We start from the raw sequence: 22460 nt of genomic DNA, 5'->3' as shown, positions 1-22460 counted from the left end.
GATGTTGCCCTTTCAGAGACAGGAAATGCCAAGGAAGGAAGGATTGGGGCCAGCATGGAGGGAGGAATCTCAGGTTGTTTACACGTTAAGTTTGACGTGCGTTTTAGATACCGCCACGTGGAGTGTTAAGCAGACAGGTGGTGTTGAGAAGCTGGAGCTCCAGGGGAGGTTGGAGCTGCAGATAAACAGAAGGAGGGCTCGGGATCCTGCGAAGGACTTGGCGTAGCCGAAGCTCTGTGAGGACAGTGACCGCGTCTATTTTCCTCACCTCTGTATATCCAGCCTGACTACTCAGTCTGTGTCTGATGCGTGAATTAATCTGTGGCTCCTCATCTGCTGCGTGATGAATGTGGTTTAGTGCAAAACAAAAAGCACGAACTGAAAAGTTGCTTTTTATTCCGAAAAGAAATGGAAACCTGGTGTGTTCTTAAGAAATAATTGGCATATGATAAAATCAAGCTTGATACTGAAAGGAACCCTTGAAGCCATTGAAAGGAAAAGTTCAAAATTTGTGGACAGAGGATGGTAAAGGGAATAGGAAGTTCATTGCCAAGGGTGAGAAAGTGTCTGCAGGGACCACGCATTGACAGTCACCTGAATAAATAAGGTCTTGAACATCAATGCTCTTGTTCAAGTGTATGAAGATGTGACGATTAATAAACTAAAAATACCGCCCCCCCAAACTGGAAATTTGGATTTTTACTTTTTTAAAAAAGGATTTAACCTTTTTAAAATTGTGCAAGCCAGATTCAGCTTCTGGGCCACACATTTTCAGCATCAGATTTAACTGATCTAGAGGATGTAACTAGTCTCTTGTGAATAAATCAAGCTTTGTTGTTGTTCACAGAGACGTAAATGGACTTTGCCCATGGCCATGGCCCACCACTGTAAAGCAGGCAAGTTTGTCTTTTGGCACCAAAAAAATCTCAGCATCTAGGCCCTTCCCCCCACCTCACCTGACTTCAACTCCACACCTGCACACCAGATTGCTCTATGTCCTCCTCATATTATCAAAACCAATGACTGGAAAAGGCATTTGGTTTAAACAAGCTTTCAGAGAAGTTCTTACATGATCATGCAAATTCTTAGCTTCAACACTTACCAGAAATTTCACTCAGAGTAATCTTCTTTGGAACTCTGTCAGCCAAGAGATGGAAAAAGGGCATAGAGTCTTTTCCTTGACTTACTAGAAAAGAACTCTAAAAATAGTCTAATAGTCAGTGACTTAGATCTCCAAGGGTGGACATTGTGAATTTTTAAAAGTAACTTAATTGGTGTTGTTCTTACGTCCCTCCTTGTGTCTCTGATTTGAATGTGCCTTTCTCACACTTTGGGCTCCAACAAGTTTTTGACTCTATTTAGGCATTTATTAAATATGTGGTGTATTGAATGAACACTTATAAATTGGTAGGCACTGTGCAGAGCTGGTAGAAACATTTCCATCTCAAGGGGTCAAATGAGACACGTGCTCAATTTTAGAACATTCTGCCAAAAAGAAACATTTGACCTATAAAAGTGTTCAAATATGCTATAAACCAAACACCCCAAATTTTATTTGCAGTTATATGTATTGATTGTGTCATAATATCTTGCATTCATTAAGTTTTCAAAGGGTTTATTTATTTATTTACTTACTTACTTATTATTTGAGACAGGAGAAGGGGGAAGAGAGAGAGAGAGAAACATCAATGTGTGGTTGCCTCCTGCACACACCCAACTGGGGACGTGGCTGCAACCCAGGCATGTAACTGGACTGAGAACCGAACTGGCAGCCCTTTGGTTCACAGGCCAGCACTCAATCCACTGAGCCACACCAGCCAGGGCTCATCAAGCTTTTAAATGCAGCATAATTCAACATTATCTTGGTGTTCCATGCTCTCAACTACTTGTGAAGAAAGAAGAATGTGAGATAAAATGTGAGAGATTGTTTAAGTCTTCATACATTTTTTTTTTAAAACCAAAAACACTGCAAAGCATGCACAAGGTCTTATCCAAAGGACAAGGTTTTAGTTTAAGACATATGGACATAGGTAAATTAGTAAAAAATGTTGAAGCAGTTTCTTTTACTGTATTCTGGTTTGGCTGATAGAATTGAGTGTGGTTACCACTGTCATACATGTTTAACAGCTATATTTATAGCTCATTTCCCTCCTGTTGTTTTTTACGATGTTATTCTTTGCCTAAATTATAATTTATGTATAGAATTTACACAGGGCATGTTTTTTTCCTACTGCCATCTGCATCCCTACATTGAATTCTTATGACTTATTAAAAAGAGCAAACCCCATCCGCTTTCAACTTCAAGGTGGAAGGGGAAGGAAGATCCAGTAAGTCAGATGAGTCCTCAGTGTGATGTCAGGAACTCTTCACTCTAAACCACTCTAAAGAAAAACTGAAAGCCATCTGCCTTTGTATGAGGAAAGTCAGGCAACACATATTTTCACTTTACTGGAGTAGGGTGTTACTTATACTTGGAAATGGAATTGCTTTAGAAAGTGTCCATAATGATCAATTTATATCAACATGCTTTTATTTGCAAAATTTTTGTCTATCAAAGAATTCAGAGCATGAAATTACATGAAAAAAGCCTTAATTTTTGTCAAAAAATTTTACATTAATTTTTAAATTTAATACTGAAAGAGTAAAAGAATGTCTTGTTACTACAAACTAAATAAATAAAGATAATCTAGTGATATATCTAGCCCCCTGTGAAGAAAACAAATACCATCCAAGACATTCAAGTCAGAATTTCAAAAGTAATCCGAAGATAAAGAAAATGGTCTGTCATTGGAATATGGTATATCATCACTACCCTGAGCCATTTTCTGCATGGATCATAAGGCCAGAAAAACTGTTACTAAATGTAGTTTGGACACAGTTGACCTTTCTAGAGTAAACACATGAATTCACACTCTAATTAACTTTGTACTTTATAAACTTTATTAAATAATGAGCATTACTTTCATTAACTTATATACAATATTTAAACTATGTTTTCTTAGATGCATTTTTTTTGCACAAAGAATAAAGTAGGTGAAAAATGAACTGATAAAAAAGAAATTGAACCATCAATACAGAGACTTAATAAAAATGTGACATACTTAGAAGTACACATATACCCCTATTTCTTCAATTATATACATCCTCACCCCACCTCCAAAACAAGCTATTTCAAACAAAAGCACTTAATTGATAATTCTGAGGAAAAATACAAACATGATTTTATATATATACACACAGCTCTCAACATCTGCATCCTGGCTGGCAGAAGTGATCTATACAATTTGAGATTTGTCCAAGACCCTAAAGGTGGCCGCGTACACATTTTCTATAGTGAGACATCTGCATTGTGCAGCGGGCTGTATTCCTGTAGGTGGTATCCAAGCTGTCAACAAGACACTGGTGTTAAGAATTAATCATTTCCGAGAGTAAGACACCACAGTAATGTGGACACTATAGAATGTTGGTCATAGAAAGGAAAAGGCAAAAGGCAAGACTGCATTCTTGGGTCAAGAAGAGTTAGGTAACTTTGTTTTCAACACACTGAGAAATACCCCTAGCAAGTCTAAGAATATACCTTCTTACAGTGCTTGTCTGTTCTGATACTGCTAATCTTGAAGACTCTTACCACGTTTAAAGAAAGGACTGGAAAGAAGAAATGTTTCCAGAACCATGCCAAGAATAGTATGGAGAAGCAAAAAGCTTGGGTTACGTTTTGTTATTTAAAAAGAAAAGTGAATGCCATAGGCACCTGTTCGTACAATAATGATGGTCACATTTTAGGTTGTACAGTTAAGAAAAAGAGGCATAGGACTTAAAAAGAGGGAAAGAAGTAGGATAAGATGCCACTGATTCAAATAAATATCATTCCTCACCTTTCAAATGAAAAGCCCAGATCCCTTGCCCTACACATATTATCCTATCTTTTAAAATGAAAAGTGAGAAGCCGGGTGTCACAGACTGTAAAACTGCTTAAAATGAGAATACAGAAGCTGCTGCTGGAGATACATTCTTGTTGCCCTGACTGGAGTCTTCAGTAAAATTGAATATTTTTATAAAGGAGCAACAAACCCACCTTCATTTTCCTCTTCGGCTTCATTGATTTTGCCTTCTACTCAACAAGCTTTTTGCTTTTTTAGTTTCCTTCCATGAAGTTATATTAACACAATCTATCACAATGAAGGACTATTTCAAGACCATAATCACAAAAAGATGTTATTAGCCAGAACTTGTTAACCAAAGATTCCATTCTTCTATATGTCTCAGAACAATGAGAAAAGTCCCCCCACATTATATTTGCTTCAGGAAACAAATTTCGTTGCAGTCACGGAAATCCTCCAGGCTGCGATCAGGTCATCTGGCTGAGTGCAACACTCACAAATAGTTCATATGAAAAACGGCTCCAGAAAGGGAAACTTTAAAGTGCTTTGCTTCATTTTAGCTTGTGGTTGACTTCGAGTTGATTAGAAACAGGCACAAAAAATAGTAAGAACAGTCCTATTCCTCCCAGCCCTTCAACTGAAATGAGTAGAAGTATAATCAAGCTGGTCCTATATGTCAACCCATTTTTTCTAAAAGTTAAGTCAATTTGCATTTTCTGGCCCTTGGTCTTCTTGAGACCATTGAAGAAATCCTTCGTTATGCCCCAGAAACCACAAAATAAATGTGATAAGCAACACGTTCTCCAGGCCTTGTCTAGAAATCCAGGTGAAGACTTTTGTAACATTCTCATTTCCAATAGTTACACCAGTTCTGCCTTATCATAAACTGATGTAGGAATATCAGAATAGAAACCATAGACTATACGCCAATTAGACATCCTTAGCTTAAATTATTCTAGGGTCTTACCATAAATGGAACAAAAATGCCCGATATAATACGCGTAATCCTTTAAATAGCTTTAGTTTCCTTTTAAAAACAGGGAAAAGCCTCCTTGCTACGTTGGAGTCCTTTGGTGAAACTGCTCGTGGCTTCTGGATAATGAGAGGAGTGTCACCCTTCTTACAGTCTGGACACTTGTGTCAGAATATGGGGAAAAAATGATACGGCCTTCTGGTTAAAAAAGAAAAAAGAAACCTAGACCTTTTCAAGTAAGACTGACTTAACATGAAACATGAAGACAACCGGCATCAGAAAACAGTTAGATGCTAACATCAGCTACAGTACAATCCTGGCTGGATCATCAGCCGTTTCAAAAAGTTGTGCTGTAAAAGAAAGTACATTTTACGCCTCTGGTTATTACAAAATCATTTGACTCTGGTACATATAAAACACCTCTTGGGATCTGTTAGTCGTGAGCAGAGGAAGAAGTTAATTCGGGCAGCTGCTGCGAAGAAGAACCTTAGGCAAAGCTGCTAGAACTGAGACACTGGAATTTTTCCCTTAGGCTCTGGACAATGTTTTGCTGATTGGGAGATGGGCCCCTCCAAAGATAGTCATTCAGTTTGTCAGGATCGTTGTATGGTGTCAGATAGGGTGAAACCCCAAGTTTGTCACTTACTGGCTTTTTTGGAGTGCACGTATTTTTCAAAGAGTAAGACGTGTCCTCGCGGCAGACGTCGGAAATGGCAGCGTCTGCAGTCTTCGGGTCAGATTTCTTTCTCCGATGGTGAGACAGCTCTAACTCTGACTCATCTTCCTCTGACTTTATTTCCACATAGTCATCTTCATCTCCTTCGGTCTCCTTGAAATTGGAAAAATAGTTCTGGGTAGCTATTTGGGCATTTAAGGGTAAGTTTCTGTTCACTACCAGAACTTTCTGTGAGTCTTGGAGAGTGAGATCTGAGCGTTTTCCAGTACCCTGTGGACACGAGTCCCCTATACCTGGCAGCAAATCCTCGCGACTCTCACACCTTGAACTTCTGTGTGAAGACGGCAGCGGTTTGCTTCCCGTTTCATTGGAGTAGTTGATGGAATCCACTGACTTATTTATCAAGACGGAGGAAGATGACTGAGACCTGTTATAAGGCTGAGATTTAGCACTGATTCCTTTCCGGCCCAAAGAGCTGTAAAAATGGCCCTGACATGAGATCTCTTTGTTGGGCTGACTGACTACCACGCTGTGTCTCTGCATGGGGCCCAGCAGATGGTCGGAGGTTTGAAGAGAAGGCACAGAGCAAGCCGTGGACAACTGTCTTGGAGTACTTTTTGTGTTGATTTCCAAAGTGGGATATTTTGGCTTCAGGTCTTGCTCTGGCTGAAGACAAAAATCTGCTAATTCTCCATTACTATAGGTTGAATGCAAAAGCCAGTCCTCACTACCATGCTGGGCCTGTGAAGGTGATGCAGCTCTGAGGCTGGAGGATTCTTGAGGGCTGGCCCAGCCGTCCTTCTGAGTCTTAAATGGAGACTCTCTGAATATAATCTGGTCATACAGTTGGGAATACTCAGCAATCCTGGCACCTGGAAGGCAAATATCAAAACAAAGATACACACAGGATTATTCCTACATGGGAAGATTATAGAAATAAGAACATAACCTTCCAACATATTCTAAAAAAAATTAAACAGTAGACAGGACTTTTAAGTTTGAGGATGACTAACCACTGACCTCTAAGCGACACAAACTAATAAAATAATCCACAGTTTAATAAAAAATAAAAATGCCACCTAAAAGTTCATTTATCTAATTCTATATTATTTTATTTCAACAGTAGGTCTGTAAGTGTTTGCTATTTGTACTGAAAAGTTTTAGTGTTCTTTATGAGCATGAAATAGTGTCAGTGCTGAAACAGACATCATAAAAATAGGAAAGTCAGAGCTAAACTCAAGTCAACAAAAAATAACTCAAGTGGCCATTAAAAGAAACATGACAGCAATCCACCATGCAATGGTGCTCCTGGCTCCTCACCAGTCTTGGTTGCTCTCAGACAACTACTCTCAGGAGAGTCTGCTCTCTGCAGCTGCTCCCAAACTTCTTGTTTCCAGGCAGACCCTCCATAGCCAGTCTTGGGAATCATTGTCCACAGGGGGGGGGTCCTCCTTTATAGCACTTCAGAACTGCAGGTATTGATCGACCCATACATATATCCTTTCCCATCCCCAAGAAGCTGGGCACTGACATTAAGAACGAACCATCTGTGCATAAAATTGATACTCCAATGCCTCTAGTATTGGTTCCAGAACAGGATTGGACTATTACTCCCACAAAAGCTATTGCCACTTCAAATTAACCTATGAGGTCATTCTCTTCTCTGCTCTACTTCTGAGGACAACTTTTCTAAAGACATTAACAGAACCCTACTATGAATAGAGCATTCTCTTGGGCCAGGAATGATTTAAGAGAGAGAGCCCAGAGATGTCAATTTCAAGAGCAGTTTCCCTCTGAACCCCCAACCAGCTACCCACACAACTACCCAAGAATCAAAGAATTCCATGTACCCTATAAATCACTCAGACCACATCTCCACGGTCTCTAGGAAGGGCATCTATCCCACGTAGGATAATCGGCAAGTGACATTACATTTTCTTCTTCTTTAAGCTATTTATATTTTTAGTAAATTCTTCAATAAATTTAAAATAAAACTTTAGTTCAGTTTCTGCCATTTCTTTTGAGTCCATCTTCTATGAGGACAGAAAACAACCTGCTGTTATTCTGTGTGTCCTTTAATTGCAAACCTCTCAAATTACTCGTGCCCTGGTCTCCACAGTCAGGCTAAATAATCTGTTTAACTTCAGATTGTCAGTTTGTTCAGGTTTTCAAATCCAAATTCCTTGGAAGGCCAGAGGTTATTAGAGGAGCATTTCTAGTAATCAATACTTGAGCTATTACTCCTTCCTGAAAGGGCATAGTAAAGACTCTCAATACCAATTAAGATCTGACAACCCCTTATGAGATTGAAAAGTCTACATGGATACCAAGGTACCCATGTGAGCCATCCTGAAATCTACGATGTTTCATTAACTATGAAACCCAGCCAAAGGCAGCTGGACCTTTAGACATAAACAGTGGTTACAGTCACACCTGAAAGTCAGACCGTCCTGCCCAAGCCATTCTCACTTACACTATGGCCCTGAGCCGACCCCACAGCTGAACTGGGACCGCTCTCAACTTTCACAAGGTCCCAAGAAGATAACTTTGGGGAAAGCAGTGAGAGCTAATTTAAAAATGCGGTCACATTATTCTAGTACCCAGATGTAACCACAGAGTCTTGTAAGAACAATTAGTTCTTGACTTAAGAACATGGTGGCCCAGATAATCTGAAACCATGTGTCACCCGAAATATCTGTACTATTTCTCATGTCTTCCCCCCCTACTTATCATACTCTTCTTCCTTTGATTAAGTCCTATTTACGTCTCAAAACCCCCCAAAAGCCTTACCCCTTCCATGAATCCTTTTCTGATTTATCTTCTCTGAAGTCTTATATACTTAGTGTGCACTTGTATATACTTAATGTCAGCTGATAGTAAGCACTGGTTGTATACAAATGCATGTACATGCCTGTGTACACACATACACTCTTATGTTGCTAGTTGTTTTATATGGGCTAGTTTATTATTCTAGCTAGTCCATGAGCTTTTAATCTTGGGGAAAATCCCTACAGAGCCCCACGCATAGTTCGAGATAGAAACTGGTCGCAAGAACTACTTCATTATTCAGATAATTTTTAGAGTGCCTCCTTCTATTTTCAGCATGGTGTTGAAAATGGGTGTACTTCCCCTAAGTCCATGCCACTGAGAGTGGAAAGGCAGCCTCAAAATCAGGGGTATAGCTGGCAACGGAGAAACAGAAGATAACCTCTGATTAAAATGCTCCCTATAGGTAACTCATAATGCATACATTTTATCTTTGGATATTAAAAATTTGGCCATTTATAAGTTTGGAATAAAAAGTATCTCACAGGTAGACAATACACTGCGTCTATCCAAGTTTTGTTTTGTTTTGTTTTTTGGTCTAAGCTTGACCTTCTAAGAGAGACTATAACTTGCTTGATGCCTATGTGAACGAGAGAAGCTCCCAGAGGAACAGCTGTCGTTAGATTTCCTGAGCCAGATGTGTAGGAAATGGCCAGCCCAAGATGACACTAGCCTAAAAACCTTAGTATCAGCCAACTGGATCAAAGTTTGCCCTCATCCTTGATCTGCCATTAATAGTCTTTATAGAACATGCACATTATCATTATGTGACAACCCCAAGGCTGTCTCTGGTTTCTTTCTCTTTTGTGAGTTTAAAAGGCAGGGTTTTTAATGATTCCAGATAAAAATTTGAAGGGATGCTTGTTGAGAGAAGTATGAACTATACTGTTTTCAAGGCAGAGGATTAAAATCAGTGTTTCTGACGTGGCTGGAGATGCAGAATGAAGCATAAAGTGTTCTTTTGCTTTCCCTGCTTCGCACAAGGAGGGGAATTCCTCAAGCCTGTGTGGCATTTCTTCCCATGTAAAACATCACAGAAAAGGGAACCCCAAGGCCTCGTTGGCCTCAAAGACTATCAGGAGGAAAGCAAACAGGCTACATCAGGCTCTAAAAGGTAGGAGCGACTAGACCTGGTTGGGTGAATTCTAGGCAGAAATCTGACCCAGGGCCTCTAGACCCCGGCTAGAGAGTTCAATAAAGGTGCTCGAGAGTTTCAGCAGGTGAATAGGGTGCTCCTCCTTCTGCACAACACCGAGAGCAAGCTCCTGGCAAAGTGGCAAGGCCCACACGAAGAAGTCTGGAGAATCGGTCCATTCGATTACGAGGTCCTGTGCCCAGATAAACGAGAGAGAGAAAAGGAGTCATCACGTCAACTGATTGAAACCCTAGTGGGCACAGGAAGTGGTCTCGATCCACCCAGATGGAAGATTCCTCAGGTCCGAGAGACGGAAGGCCCTAGGGACGACTCCTCTCTCAGAAGATGACTTGGGCGAGAGTTTCTCCTCTTTGTTGGGGAGAACATAATAGCAGCCCACCATGTCAAGAAAGGACCCAGACACACAGCTGAGAAGAGAGTCTATGGGATCCCAAGACACACCAGTAGGCAACACAAAAAGAACCAACCAAAAGTGAAAAGCAAAAGAAAACCACACAGGGAAATCTATTCATACTTAAAAGAAGGTTAATCAAGAAGACTATTCGAGGTTGCTATAAGCCGCAGGTGCAGTGTGGAAGGATGTGCTTCTGTCAGGGTTGGAGTTTTGCATTTCAGTGGATGGTCTATGTTCAAAACAACCTGGTTCAGGTGAGCACCACTTTTTAAATGAGTGTGCTGGCATAATCCATCCATCATCAGAAACGTCAGTATTTTATTTTCTCCCATTCTGAGGGGTCCTTGCCCAGATCCGGTCAGTGGTTGCACTGCTAATTCACTGCTGTTCCCAGTGCCGCCTATGACCCCAAATAGTCCTTCTGCAGCAGGAACTCAGCCATGTTTTTTATGTATAACAACTAATCAGCTTAGCAACCTAATGTTGCAAAGGGGACATGAACTAATTCAAGCATATTAGTGCAAAGAGAACAATATATTGTGATCTAGTATCTCAGATTCATACAGAAGTCACTTTTAACCTTTATTTAAAAAGAAGAACATCTCAAAGAGGGTCTGTAAAATCCTTCAGGTAACAATTCCAGGGCTTAACGTCCTTATCTGTTAAGAAATTTTATTATATGATTAGCTCCAGGAAAAGAGTAGAGCATTAGACAATTCACAAATACCCTCAAAATTAAAAAACAAAACAAAACAAAAAAAACACCCTATAGATTCTTGTCATGTAACTTGTAGATTCATTTAGGACTCGGATATCCACTTCTTATTTTATGGTTTCCGTGAAGACAAAGAAGTCAATCCCCCAAAAAGGAGGATAGTGACATCAACCTGGCCAGAGAGGCCATCTCACCATCAAGCTAAAGTATCTGAATGTGCCCTGATACTGAGCTGTCTGGCTTTTACTTTTAATTCAAGAATGGTCTCTTTTCATTTGATACTAAAATGGTCCTTTGTCAGAAAATCTAGGGCAGGGAATCTTAAAATATGGTTGAAAGGCCACACTGATTTGAAATGCTAATTCCTGGGCCTAACCCCAGAAATCTCTCTGGATTTGAACATGACAAGGTCCTCAGGTGAGAGAGCTGGTGCCCTGAGGGTGTGTGTGTGGGGGGGTTCTTTTCATGACAGTTGTATCCTTTATTCTCTCTCTGCTCCACCACCAAGATCAGTGTTAAGTTTTGTCCTCCAGAACCCTCTCTAATTTAGCCAGGATGTATGTACTTCTTCGTAACAGAGGAAGAAGTCAAGCCACGAACATCTCATTCCTTTAGTCCTAATTGTGCCAATATCATCCCTGAGGTCCTGGTTTAGTTCAGCCCCACAAAGGAGGCTTGACTAAAAGAATTAAACATATTGGGAGCGTATATGAGAATACCAAGTGTACTTTAGGCATTGATATTAAGTGCATGATAGCTATTAAAAAAAATCAACTAGTAACCGAAACACATGCGAAAACAACTGAGTTATAGGGTAAACAGGTAAAAAAAAAAAATGCAGAAAGGATTTTTTTGTCCCTTAGGAGAAGGAGGCATTTTTGTTGGGATTCTGGAGCAAAGAGCAATTTTATTCCTTATGCTTCCAAACCTTCAACGCTCACATGAGCTAGTCCTCCTGACGTCCTGCTGCATGGGGAACAGCTCTAGATGCCACACGCTAAACTGATGACTATTTCCTGCGGTTCAGATTATGTTAGAGAAAACTTCAACATCAAGTCTGAAGGGACAATGGTACATGGTACATGCATAACAAAACCCTCTGAGGCCAAATCACGCTCGAGTCGGTGAGGTGCGGAAGGGCACGTGTCGCTTGCCGGTGAAGAGAAACAGAGTTTGCCAGCCCAAAATGTGCCTTTGGGGATATTGATTATTTTAAGCTGGTTATTTTTAAGAAAAGGAAGACACTGGTGAAAGCCTTGACCTTCCCCCTAACTTCCTAAAAGGAATTGAGATAAAGGAGCTGCTTCAGGAAGGGAGCCATCCTTCTATAGTTTAATAACAACCAGTGACAGACAAGGAGGAACCTACCAAGGCCCATTTGTCCAGCGTTCTGTGTCCTGTTGTTAAAGATGGCTCCCCAAACATTTATTTACCAAACGTGGCTTTTCTCCAGGTGAGTTGCCTTCCTGCCCTTTGAAATACCAAACTGCCCCCCTTCTCCTTAGCTCCAGAATGACATATAAACCTCAACTGCCTAATGTGTCCTGGAATCTCATATTCTTAGGGCCCCCCGCATGTATTAATACATCTGTAATAAATTTTGGACATTTTCTCGCACTAATAGGTCTCACATCAATCTGATCATTAGCTCAGCCAGAAGAACTTACAGAGGCGGGAGGAAAATTAACTTTTTGACAGCCCACATTAGTAAGTCTGTGGTCTCACTATGAGAGAAGGTATGTCTGAGTGACAATGTTCTCACGGTTTTAAGGAAATTGAGAACCAGAAAGCTGCTCTCACATCTTACTTTCAAGAAGGCAGGAAAGCAGCATGAAGGAACGTACCGATGGCGGACCCTCCTTGCTTCTTGTCTTCTAAGATGGCTGCCAGGTCTTTGTGCACAGATTTATGCTGTTGGCTCGCTGCTGGCTGCTCCAGCTCTGGGCTTTTCACTTTCAAAAGCTGATTTGCCTTCTTGATCTTCTGACTGTACTGCCTAGCCATCATAAAGACTCTGCTTTTGGTCTTATCTGTGGCATCTGCACCAGGGTCAGGGTTGTCGAGGTCTGTTTGGGACAGACTGCTGTTAGCCAAGTCATAGGGATTTTCCATGGGAGGCACTTCACTGGCCAATGAGAGCTGGTTCAGACTCATAAAGGAGCCTTCTTTGGATATGAGGTCTTCTTCCAAGGGGCAGCTGGCCCGGCTAGCTCTGCCGGGCCTGTCCTTCAGCGGCGTGAGGAAGGCACGGTGCTCGGGGAGCGAGAGCGTGTACAGGGCCCGCCCCAAGTCCTTGCTCAGCTCAGGCACACTCTCCGAGTGCAGCCTGTCTGGCTCGTCATCTTTGCTAACGGGAAATGCTGCGAGGAGCCGGTCTCTAGCTTTGACTTCGTTTTTCTTGATGTAATTTTCCAGGTCATTCCAGATTTCATCTACTTCTTCAGACAGTTTATCAGATATAGACTTATCAGCTAGAGGCAAGTTGCAGCTGAAAGAGTCATACAGCAAACTCAGATAGTCATTGTCAGAGGCTCCCTGGTGGTTAGGCGTGTCGTCCTCACTGAACTGGAGGCTGTCCTGGGACACAAAGGGCCTCAGGCTTTCACAGCACGCAAAGTCGGCCTCCAGACCCAAGAACGTGCTCCTCTTGGGACGCTGCAGGCTGCTGCCTTTGAAATCCAGTGAGAGTGGGTCTGGAAGCCGAATAGTGTCATAGATGTTTTCCTCAACCAGCTCAAGTTCATGTGTGCTTTGGTCCGACACCTCTTGACCTGTCTGCAGTCCATCTCCGTTTGTGTGCACAGAGCTCTTCTCGTGGCTAGCTTGGCTTTTGGACAAGGCTAGCTCTGGGGTGCTCTTGGGTCGAACAGAGTCCCTGGTGGATTTTGAGGGAGTGGATGCAGCTTCTTCTCGTTTAGCAACCATTACTTTTAAGTCCTCATAACTTATGTTATCATAGACATGATCTATATCATCAATGGTCAACTCTACAGATGACCCGAAGGGAGTCATTCTGTCCTGCCCTTCTGTGTTACGGTCATTCTGCAGTTCCCTTCGGGGGCTGTACTGAGAGCCATCACTGTCCCTGATTCTTATTTCAGGAGAGCATGTGTTGCTCTCGCCAGCACTGCTAGCCCGCCTAACAACCCTGTGGCCAGAGCTGGTGGTCTCTGCAGCCTCAATCTGTCCCATGTGCCAACTGCAAGGGCGACTCGAAGTGCTATCTTCACACAGTCTGGTAGAGTTCAAATCTGAAGAGGAGAAGGATGGCACAAACATCTGGTAATCATCTTCATCATCCTCATGCTCCTGTGGGGACCGTCGACCGGGAAACAGGGCTTGCCTGATCTGGTGGTCCGTCCAGATGTTTCTGACGGCTCCCCCTCCGCGGAGCACGCTGAGAAGGGAAGAACTGCTGGGCTGACTGTTCCTCTGGGCAGGAGATGGCCCTGCCGAAGTCCGCTGGGGAGACCCTTCCTCTCTGGAAACCTGAGGAGGATAGAAACATATCGGTTGAATCGCAGCACCGTGGATACATAACTTATGATGTTCTCCTGTATTTACACACTGCCCCTCCCACTAGACTGTAAAATTCATAAAGAAAACGATTGGTAAACATCTGCTGATTTTAACTGTGTTGAAAAGCACCTCAGATTTTTGCAAAAGGAGCAGAAAGGACAGGAACTGGTATTTGCTTAGAAATAAGCTAGGCCATTTGCAAACACCCTCCAAACTTAATGTTCACAATCACTCTGAATTAGATGTGACTGAATCAGTTTCACAGTGAGGAAATCTACGCTCATAAGAACTTAATAACTTGCTCTCAGTAGTCATTAGAAAGGCTAGAACTCAACTTCAGGTCTGACTCCAAATCCTTTACCCCAATGCAGGGGACTCAAACCCAGGTGTGACTTCCAATCCCTTGTCCCAATGCAGGGAATCAGTTAACTACAGAAACTTCTTAGGTATGTCTAATAACTCCGATGTGCACTTGGCAAATAACATTCTATAAGTGAATACATACAGACATCAAGGGCCAGGGTATCCGGTTTGTATTTTGGGCTTGACTCCTAGGAGGCTTCATGTGGTTTTTGGTGTCCCAGGAGCCTCTGTCAGTAATGTGGCTGCATGTCCCAAGGTTTCCCCTTAAATCTGCAGACCTGCCATGAACCTGACCAGCAGTGCCTTGGTTTACAGGTTCTAGGCAAAGAGCCTTTGTTGCAGGAATGTAATTTAATCCACTGTTGAGCTAATGACATTTTTCCTTGCCTTTGAAATACATTTAGTTAAGTAATATTTAGATGCCTGTTAGGAAGTAACATGTGAGTGACATTAATGATGTCTAATCAAAGAACACAATGGGGTTTTTTATAACTTGGAACCTTTCTTGGTGGACCTCAATTGTGCTGACTGGGAGTGGACTGTCCTCTGAGGCCCTCTGTAAGTATGCAGATTAGCATCAAAGAGTTAATTTGAAAGGGTTAAGATCAGTGCAAAACTAATTAGTACCAGGGACATATTTTCTGATCAAAACACTACAGTAACCTATTGGAAATGTCAAATTAGCAAGAATTTTTCATTACTTGTCAATGAAACTGGGATACATATTGCCTTGGAATATCTACCTGTTAATATGTCTGTTTGCCTGTTTATCAGGGAGGGAAATAAAAGGTAGGGAGGGCAAGAATAAAATTTCATCCTGAATATTATTTTTTCTATTACAATTTTAAAACTAAAATAAATCTAATTAGTTATTTAATCTTTTGTTCATTTTTTTCCCCCACATAGTAGAACTGTGGACCATTTGAGTTCTAGGAACAAATAACTACATACACATATGGATGTATGTGTACCCACGCAATTCCATACACAGTATTATATCCACGTCTCTGTCTTTTTTACCCTTCAGTCTCTCTCCCCTTTAATCTTACTCAGACTGCACTGGTATAATGTTTATAAAATATAGGAACCTGGTCCCTACATTTTATAAATAAAACAAGTTAGCATTAACTAGCTAAATCACAACAAAACACTTTGAAAGTACAACAAAATGATTTTGTAAGCAGCCAGAGATACCGTCTTACATCATCCCAGAAAAATTCCCAGGCCTTTTAGAAACTTAGGGAACCTGAACGGTTAATATCAACGTATATTTTGGAGGTAATTACACTTGAGATGACGACAGCACTACTTTAGAAGCTGACATGTTACGTCCCATAAACCATCGGGACTGAAGAAGCTCTTAGGTTAAGGACGTCTTGGGCACAACCTAGAAGCACGCAGGGCAGATCCCTCAGTCCCCCAGAGCCGTATGGTGGGCCTTTCCTCCCCCGTTTTCCTCACGCTCAGCATTACGGCTATTTAATAACGATATGACAAGAGCTGCCACTTATGAAGCACTCGCTTTGTGCCAAGCGTTGTCCTATAAGCACTTTTAAAAATATATGATCACATTTAAACTTTGTAACAATGCTGTAAATTAGAAAACTAAGTCTTGGTCAAGTTAACAGCCTGCCTATAGTCATACAGCGTCTAAGTGGCAGAAATGGATCTGCATCCGTGTCTTAAGGTACAGCTTCTATATGCACTTAACCTTCCTGTCCTTCTCTCCCACCCCTCCACCTCTCTCTCTATATATATATATCGTCGTCGGCAGCCGTCCGTCTCGAGAGACGATGGTGTAGCTTCTTAAGAGTCTATCTGCACCGCCGAGAATGGCTGTGCAGTCCGACTCAGGAGTGACACGGTATCTGTCTCCTCCCGTGTTGAATCGACCTCTTACGATGACGCTGGAGTGTCCTCTCCAGCGAAGCTGAAGCTACAGAGCCTGGGCAGGGTGATATGGAGGGTCTGCTGTTGCCCATGCAGCAGACCCCCACTCTCTTCACAGCTGAAGGGTCCAAGGGAAAGACGGAGTCAATACAGCTTGGCTTCAGGTGCGCCGCAAGAGTTGCCGGTGTTGACTACAACGTCAAACCGCCTTAGGGACTCCGGCTCCGGATTTTCTGTCGGGGTTTACTCCCTTAGCCTTTCCCCTGAAGAGGTATGCCGCAAGGCAGCGGAGGTTTTTTGGAGTCAGTTTTCCTTCTCTGATGTGCCCTGACTGGAAGATCGAACCAGCGACACTTAGCTCGCAGGCCGACGCTCAATCCACTGAGCCACACCAGCCAGGGTTCTATATATATACGTATATGTATATACGCATATATGTGTGTGTGCATGTGTGTATATATATGTGTGTGTATATACACACACACACACACGGCATTGGAATATACAGTCTAGGAGAAATAGGATATTATTAAGGACTACATCCTGTTATGAACCCTTTACTCATCAGTAAATCTGTTCTCCTTGCATTTAGTATATGCGTTCGTTACTATTAGGAGATGGAATTTGACCACTAAGCAAAAGTACATTGGTGCTTCATTTCTTTCTTGCCTTCAGATTTTATAGGATTTAGCTATTCCCCATATAGACTGGGCCTGACCGCTGTTGTAGAAATTTTCCAAGAAGCTCCTGAGATTGTATCTCTAGGACTAATAGTGCAATCCCCCACCCCGGGGGGGGGGGGCAGCAGGCTTGGTCCCATCTCAGTTTGCTGCCTTACAGATCTGGGCACACCCCACAGCATTTGTTTATGAAAACAAACTAGGTTAAAAAAAAATCAAAATCCCATGTCATAATTCAGGACAATCAACTGATTAGGGTTGATAAGCTTTAAATACTTCCAAACAAAAATAAACACTACTTGAAGAAAGCCTACATGCCCTAATTTTAAGCAAATCACTTGGAGATAAGACTATATTGATTTTTAGATGCTTAACTGGATCTAACCGAAAGTTATAGCATTACTAACAGGGTCACGCTGGCCCTATGCTAAGGGTGGTGCATGTGAGTTTCACAGTTACATCCTTATAGATAAAGAACAGTAAACAGGAAGTCACAATCAGTTTCCTAAGAATCATTCATTGAGGCATTCAGGAGCCATTCTAGGCGTGGTTTACTCCGTTCGGTCAGGATGCTAAGTCATAAATTCGGATATACAGCTTCCAGTGGAGCATACCGTTTTTACCCACTGCCCCCAACCGTTTATCAGAGGAAGAAAAATCAAAACTTGTTATAGCGAAATTTCATGAGATGACATAGGATCCCACCTCTTCCACCACCAAGAGCACCCTATTCTTAGTAGGGAATCTTTGTGCCTGAAGGCTAATGCTTGGAGAAGGGAGTGATGCTCAGGATGCATGCCCCTCGGTCCTACATGTGCAGAGGCACAGGGCAACGTGGGCGGGACCATGCTAGGGTCCACAGCTATTAACATCCCACGGCAACCTTAAAGCTTCTAAGAGGCGGGGAGCAGGGGTGAAGGAAGTGTTGCCTGAGAGCTCTGAGAGATGAAGCAGGGGAGAGAGCCGATAATAAGGGTGAGTCCTCACCTAACTCTATTTCAAAATGTAAACTAATTGTTTACACTTGGAACACGGGCTGGGGATGAGACCTATAAGGGTACCTATACAAATAAATGTTTCAAAATAAGAAACATAAAAGTGCTTACCTTTTGGATGTCTTGTGCTGTTCCTGAAAAAAATAAAAAAATTTTTTTTTTAAGTTTGTGGATTAAAAGTAGGTATGCATATTAAGCACTCATGGTTTATAAGATTTACTATTCATAGTGAAAGCCCAAGAGGCTTCTGGGCCCTTGAGCCTACTTTTCAGAAACTGCCTCCCAATGACCTTGGTTTTACGCGTGGCACCATCTACGTCCACCTGAGTGTTACTCTCCTTAATCTCGGAGAGCAATGGACCAATTCATGTTAGTAAGTTTCAAAAGCGCCCCCCACCACTTGTATTACCTGAAAAAGCTCGACATGGCCTTAGCCATGAAAATCATTTAAACATAAGACTACGTTTCTGTTCATTTTAAAAACATTTGATTGGTTACTACAGAGAGATACAGCATTTATCGACAGGGTCATGCTGGCACTGTGCTAAGGAGTAGTACACCTGGAATTCTGGGGACAGATTTATAGACCCAAATCCTTACAGAGACTCTCAAAGGCACCTTATTTATGTGCATTTCATCTTTAAAAATTGCTCAATTACAGAAGCATATAAAGTAAAAAGTGATCAAACCCTTTTCACAAATCCCAGCCAGCGGAGGTAACTGAACTTCAGAGTTTGATGTTCATCTTTCCAGGTCCCTACCCACTGCCCTCAGCCCACAACAAAGCACAGTTTTTGTTTTTAAAATAAAGCTGCAATATGCAACATTGTATTTCCTGCTAAATATCTGTGGACACTCTTGGCAGTAAATAGAGACACGCTTCCTTCTTTTTGACAGCTGCGTTTGAAATGTAAAGGGATGTGACCACATTTTGCTCCAAAAAGGCTGCAGAAATTTACATGCCAAGAGTTTCAAAGTGCCTGTTTTTCTATATCTTTTGGTCAAGCTTATGGCTTTCCTCCATTTATCTCAATTAAATGTATGACTTTTCTTACTTACATGGGTAACCATTTATAAATTTTATTGGCAGTTTGCGTTTCTTCTGTGAAACTGCCGAATTACATTGTCTGCCTTTTTAAAAAGGGTCCTTTCTCTCTCTCTTGATATACAGGATTTCTTTTTATAATATGGATATTAATCCTTTTATGCCTGTGAATTATACTGCACACATTTTATGTCATTTGACTTTGCATTTTATAATGGGGAACTTTTACGTATATGAGGGGGGAACCCTCCAAAATCCAGAATTATCTTCTGGAGGGTGGGTCCCTTGTAGTACAGGCGTCCCCTGCTAGGTGAGTGTTCTAGGAACCCGTCTGCATCAGTGCACCAGCTGGTGTTGTTGTGAGAGGCTGCATTTGGCTTCAATTAATTTTTCTGAAGACTCTTTCAACGCACTTGCCCATTTCATGACGGGAGATTTATGAGCACACCTGCCCACACTGTGCTCAGCATTCAGCAGTTTTTGACCCCAAATGGCATGACCCCATGCTCCACCCTCCCTATTGACCCAATATCCCCAGATGAAAAAAATCCTCAAAGGGAAACATTTTGCCTTGCGGAACAGGGGAAACAAACACTGGTGGAAACACTGAAAGGCATCAAAATCAGTGAGTTCAAAAACTGTTTTGAGCAGCGGAAAAACCATCTCAATAGGTTTACTGCATCCAATGGAGAGTCCTTTGAAGGTGACTGAAGTGAAACTTTAAGAATAAATACACTATTTATTATAAATAAATTCCGGATTTTTTGCCACCCCCCTCCCCATAGAAGTTAATCAATCTGTCAATCTGTAATTCATTTGGTGCTTTTTTGTGTGTGTATGGTTTGACTTGGTGAACATCATCAACAAGAATGAAAAAGAAAGGGTATTTTAGGACTTACCACTGCTCTTTAAAACTTTGTGTGATCTTGAGGAAGGTTCTGAAAGAAAAAATAAGCCCAGCATCATTTGCAAAACCAAATCAAGAGTTTTTTCCTGTGTAAATAAATTATTAGTTTATGGGCAAAGTAATTCCGCTCTAGAAAATTTCCATCAGATTTACCTAAATTCCCATTGCTTAGAGACACTTAGCACTGAGACATTCACGTCATCAAAACTATAAGATAGACATTAAGCTGTGCAATCAGGAGTCACAAAACAGAGTGCCAGCAACTAGGACAGCAACTTCGTTAGCTTTAACCTATAAGCTGTATTCTTATGCTGGACCCCCGTCCCAAGCCTCAGACTTCAGACACCAACCGCCAATCTGACGTTTCCTCAGGGTTCCCACAGACCCTGCAAATGCAGCATGTCCCAACCTAGGCTCACCAGTCTCCCCGCACGTCTGCTCCTTCATCTGTGTCTCTTATCTTGCTTGTCACTGACAACAGCGTCCCAAGTTATTGCCCAGGACAGTTCTCCTGTTTTCATCCATCCGTCTTGGGGGATCCCAGTAGTGGGCCACCCCAGTCACTACTGTTTTCATCCAGCCTTTGCCGTCTCTCACCCAGACTAGAGGGACCACTTCCTGCCTGGTCTCCCTGCCAACTACGTTTCCCGTATCGAGCCAGAATTCTGTTTGCAAAAGGCAAGTATTTCACTGCTTGACACCCTTCCGTGGTTTGCAGGATCGAGTTCCAACCCTCGGCGTGGCCTACTGCCTTCCATGGTCAGGCCCCTCTCTGACCTGCAGCATGTGGCTCTTCCTCTCACTGTGCCCACTTCCGCCCCAGCTCCACCCCGCATTCAGCCAGTCAGAGCACCTGGCAGCAGATGTCCCATCTGAGACATGCTGCCTCGGGTCTCTGGGCCTCAGCATGTGCTACTCCCTCCCCATCTGCCTCCTCAGCCCCTAGATTCCCCCTGGGAGCGCTGGTTCTCTGCTCTCTGAAGTCCACTCTCTCCTTCCCAGAGGGCTAACCTCTCCTGTGACTCCCCACGCTTCCTTCCATCCAACCTCTACCACAGCTCTCCATACGGACTGGTATCTAGTCACCTCTTATTGACTTTCCCACTAGACTACGAACTCCTTGCGAGCAGGAATCATGTGTATTATTTACTCTTGCATTCCAGTTCTTAGCACAGATTGGGGAGTTTACGCAATAGTGATTCAAATGAAAAAATAATAATCTGAGGTCTGGTTCAGCAACTGTGTGTTAAAATTTTAAGGTTGAATAATCTGTGCCATGTGTCATTTATAGGATACAATTTTTTTCACTGGTGACAGTAAGTAGGGTTCAAGTACATGTGTGCTCGTGGTAAAATGCTATGCAAAACAAAATTACTTGATTAATATGTGTTACAGTCACTGGAAAAGAGAATTAAGTAGAAAACAGTTTTAGAACAAGAGCCTGGGAGCCCCATCTTAATGCTGCCTCAATTGTACTCCGACTGGTTGTGAGCCCCCAAACCAGAAAGAAAACTCCTGTTTGTCAGATTGAAAGGGACTTTCTTTGCTAGTTCCCCATACTTATTAATCTTGATTCCAACGTTTGACTTACCAGATTTTCTCCTCGGCCGGTACGGCGTGGAAAGGGCTCTTGTCTCCCCCTCAGGGCTGTAACAGAAGCCGGGGTAATCTGCAAAGACGACCACAAGCCTCAGAACCTGGGTACGGGTTGTCTGGGATACCTATGCATTTATTCTCTTTCTCAGACACAATATTTCTTCTTCCGTAACTGAAGTTGAATATGCATCCCAGGACTTGGTTTACGTTGGAATTCTAGGAGCGTGTTAGCAAGCTAAGCTCTCTCTCTCTCATTTCCTACTGTCATTATGATCCCAGAGGTCAGAAAATGCCATTAGTACAAAACTCCATGTGGCTGAACTTGTCACAAAGCCCCTGACACATGGTGGTGATGGGCCACAGCAGAGGTCCTGACAAGGTAAAACTGCCTGGAGAATTTCTTGGGGCCTTTGTGCCCAGGATGGTGGAGGACAGCAGGTACTTCCTGCCCCTATGGGAGCTGCCCTCCAGTTTGGCGGCTCATAATTAACTTGTCTAGACTTTGCTCCTTTGAACATTTGATGAATGCTTTAGGTTCTCTTATCAGAAAGTGGTTTTCATTTGATTTGTTTGTCTTTCTACCCTGTCTGAGGGGTACACGGACTTTCGGTTAAGGAAATCTGGTCTAATCCTAAAGCGCTGGGGCATATTCAGTGACCACCTGCACGCTGAGGCCTGAGGGTAACAATTTAAGGACGGGCCTGTAAACCGGTTGTTCTTCAATCAGGGTTAATGCTCTTCAAAGGCATGTAAAGTTCAAGAGAGTTCCAAGGGTTATAAAGATCACGTACACTTCTCCAGTGTGAGTGGCAAAGTTACATAAATGAGGTCCTTTGGTCCAATG

The 22460-nt window shown here is 42.3% G+C and overlaps 1 protein-coding gene across 2 annotated transcripts in view; it reads right to left on the bottom strand.

Annotated features, from left to right (window-relative positions):
• Positions 1 to 4411: 4411 nt before the first annotated feature.
• The window catches only part of PLEKHG1 (pleckstrin homology and RhoGEF domain containing G1), a 128881-nt gene continuing 110832 nt past the window's right edge, over positions 4412 to 22460 (bottom strand). For both annotated transcript variants that reach the window (XM_090279976.1, XM_090279975.1), the window contains exons 12-16: positions 21612 to 21689; positions 20013 to 20051; positions 18180 to 18202; positions 12466 to 14110; positions 4412 to 6402 (exon numbers count right to left, since the gene is read on the bottom strand). In XM_090279976.1, coding sequence (XP_090136102.1) covers positions 5342 to 6402; positions 12466 to 14110; positions 18180 to 18202; positions 20013 to 20051; positions 21612 to 21689 — 2846 coding nt within the window. In that variant the 3' untranslated portion in view covers positions 4412 to 5341. The remainder of the gene's footprint in view (positions 6403 to 12465; positions 14111 to 18179; positions 18203 to 20012; positions 20052 to 21611; positions 21690 to 22460) is intronic.

Source organism: Furipterus horrens, unplaced genomic scaffold (assembly GCF_987537825.1).
Source record: "Furipterus horrens unplaced genomic scaffold, mFurHor1.1.pri manual_scaffold_6, whole genome shotgun sequence".
In the NCBI taxonomy this organism is placed as follows: Eukaryota; Metazoa; Chordata; class Mammalia; order Chiroptera; family Furipteridae; genus Furipterus; species Furipterus horrens.
This window is presented reverse-complemented; position numbering and strand designations above follow the sequence as displayed.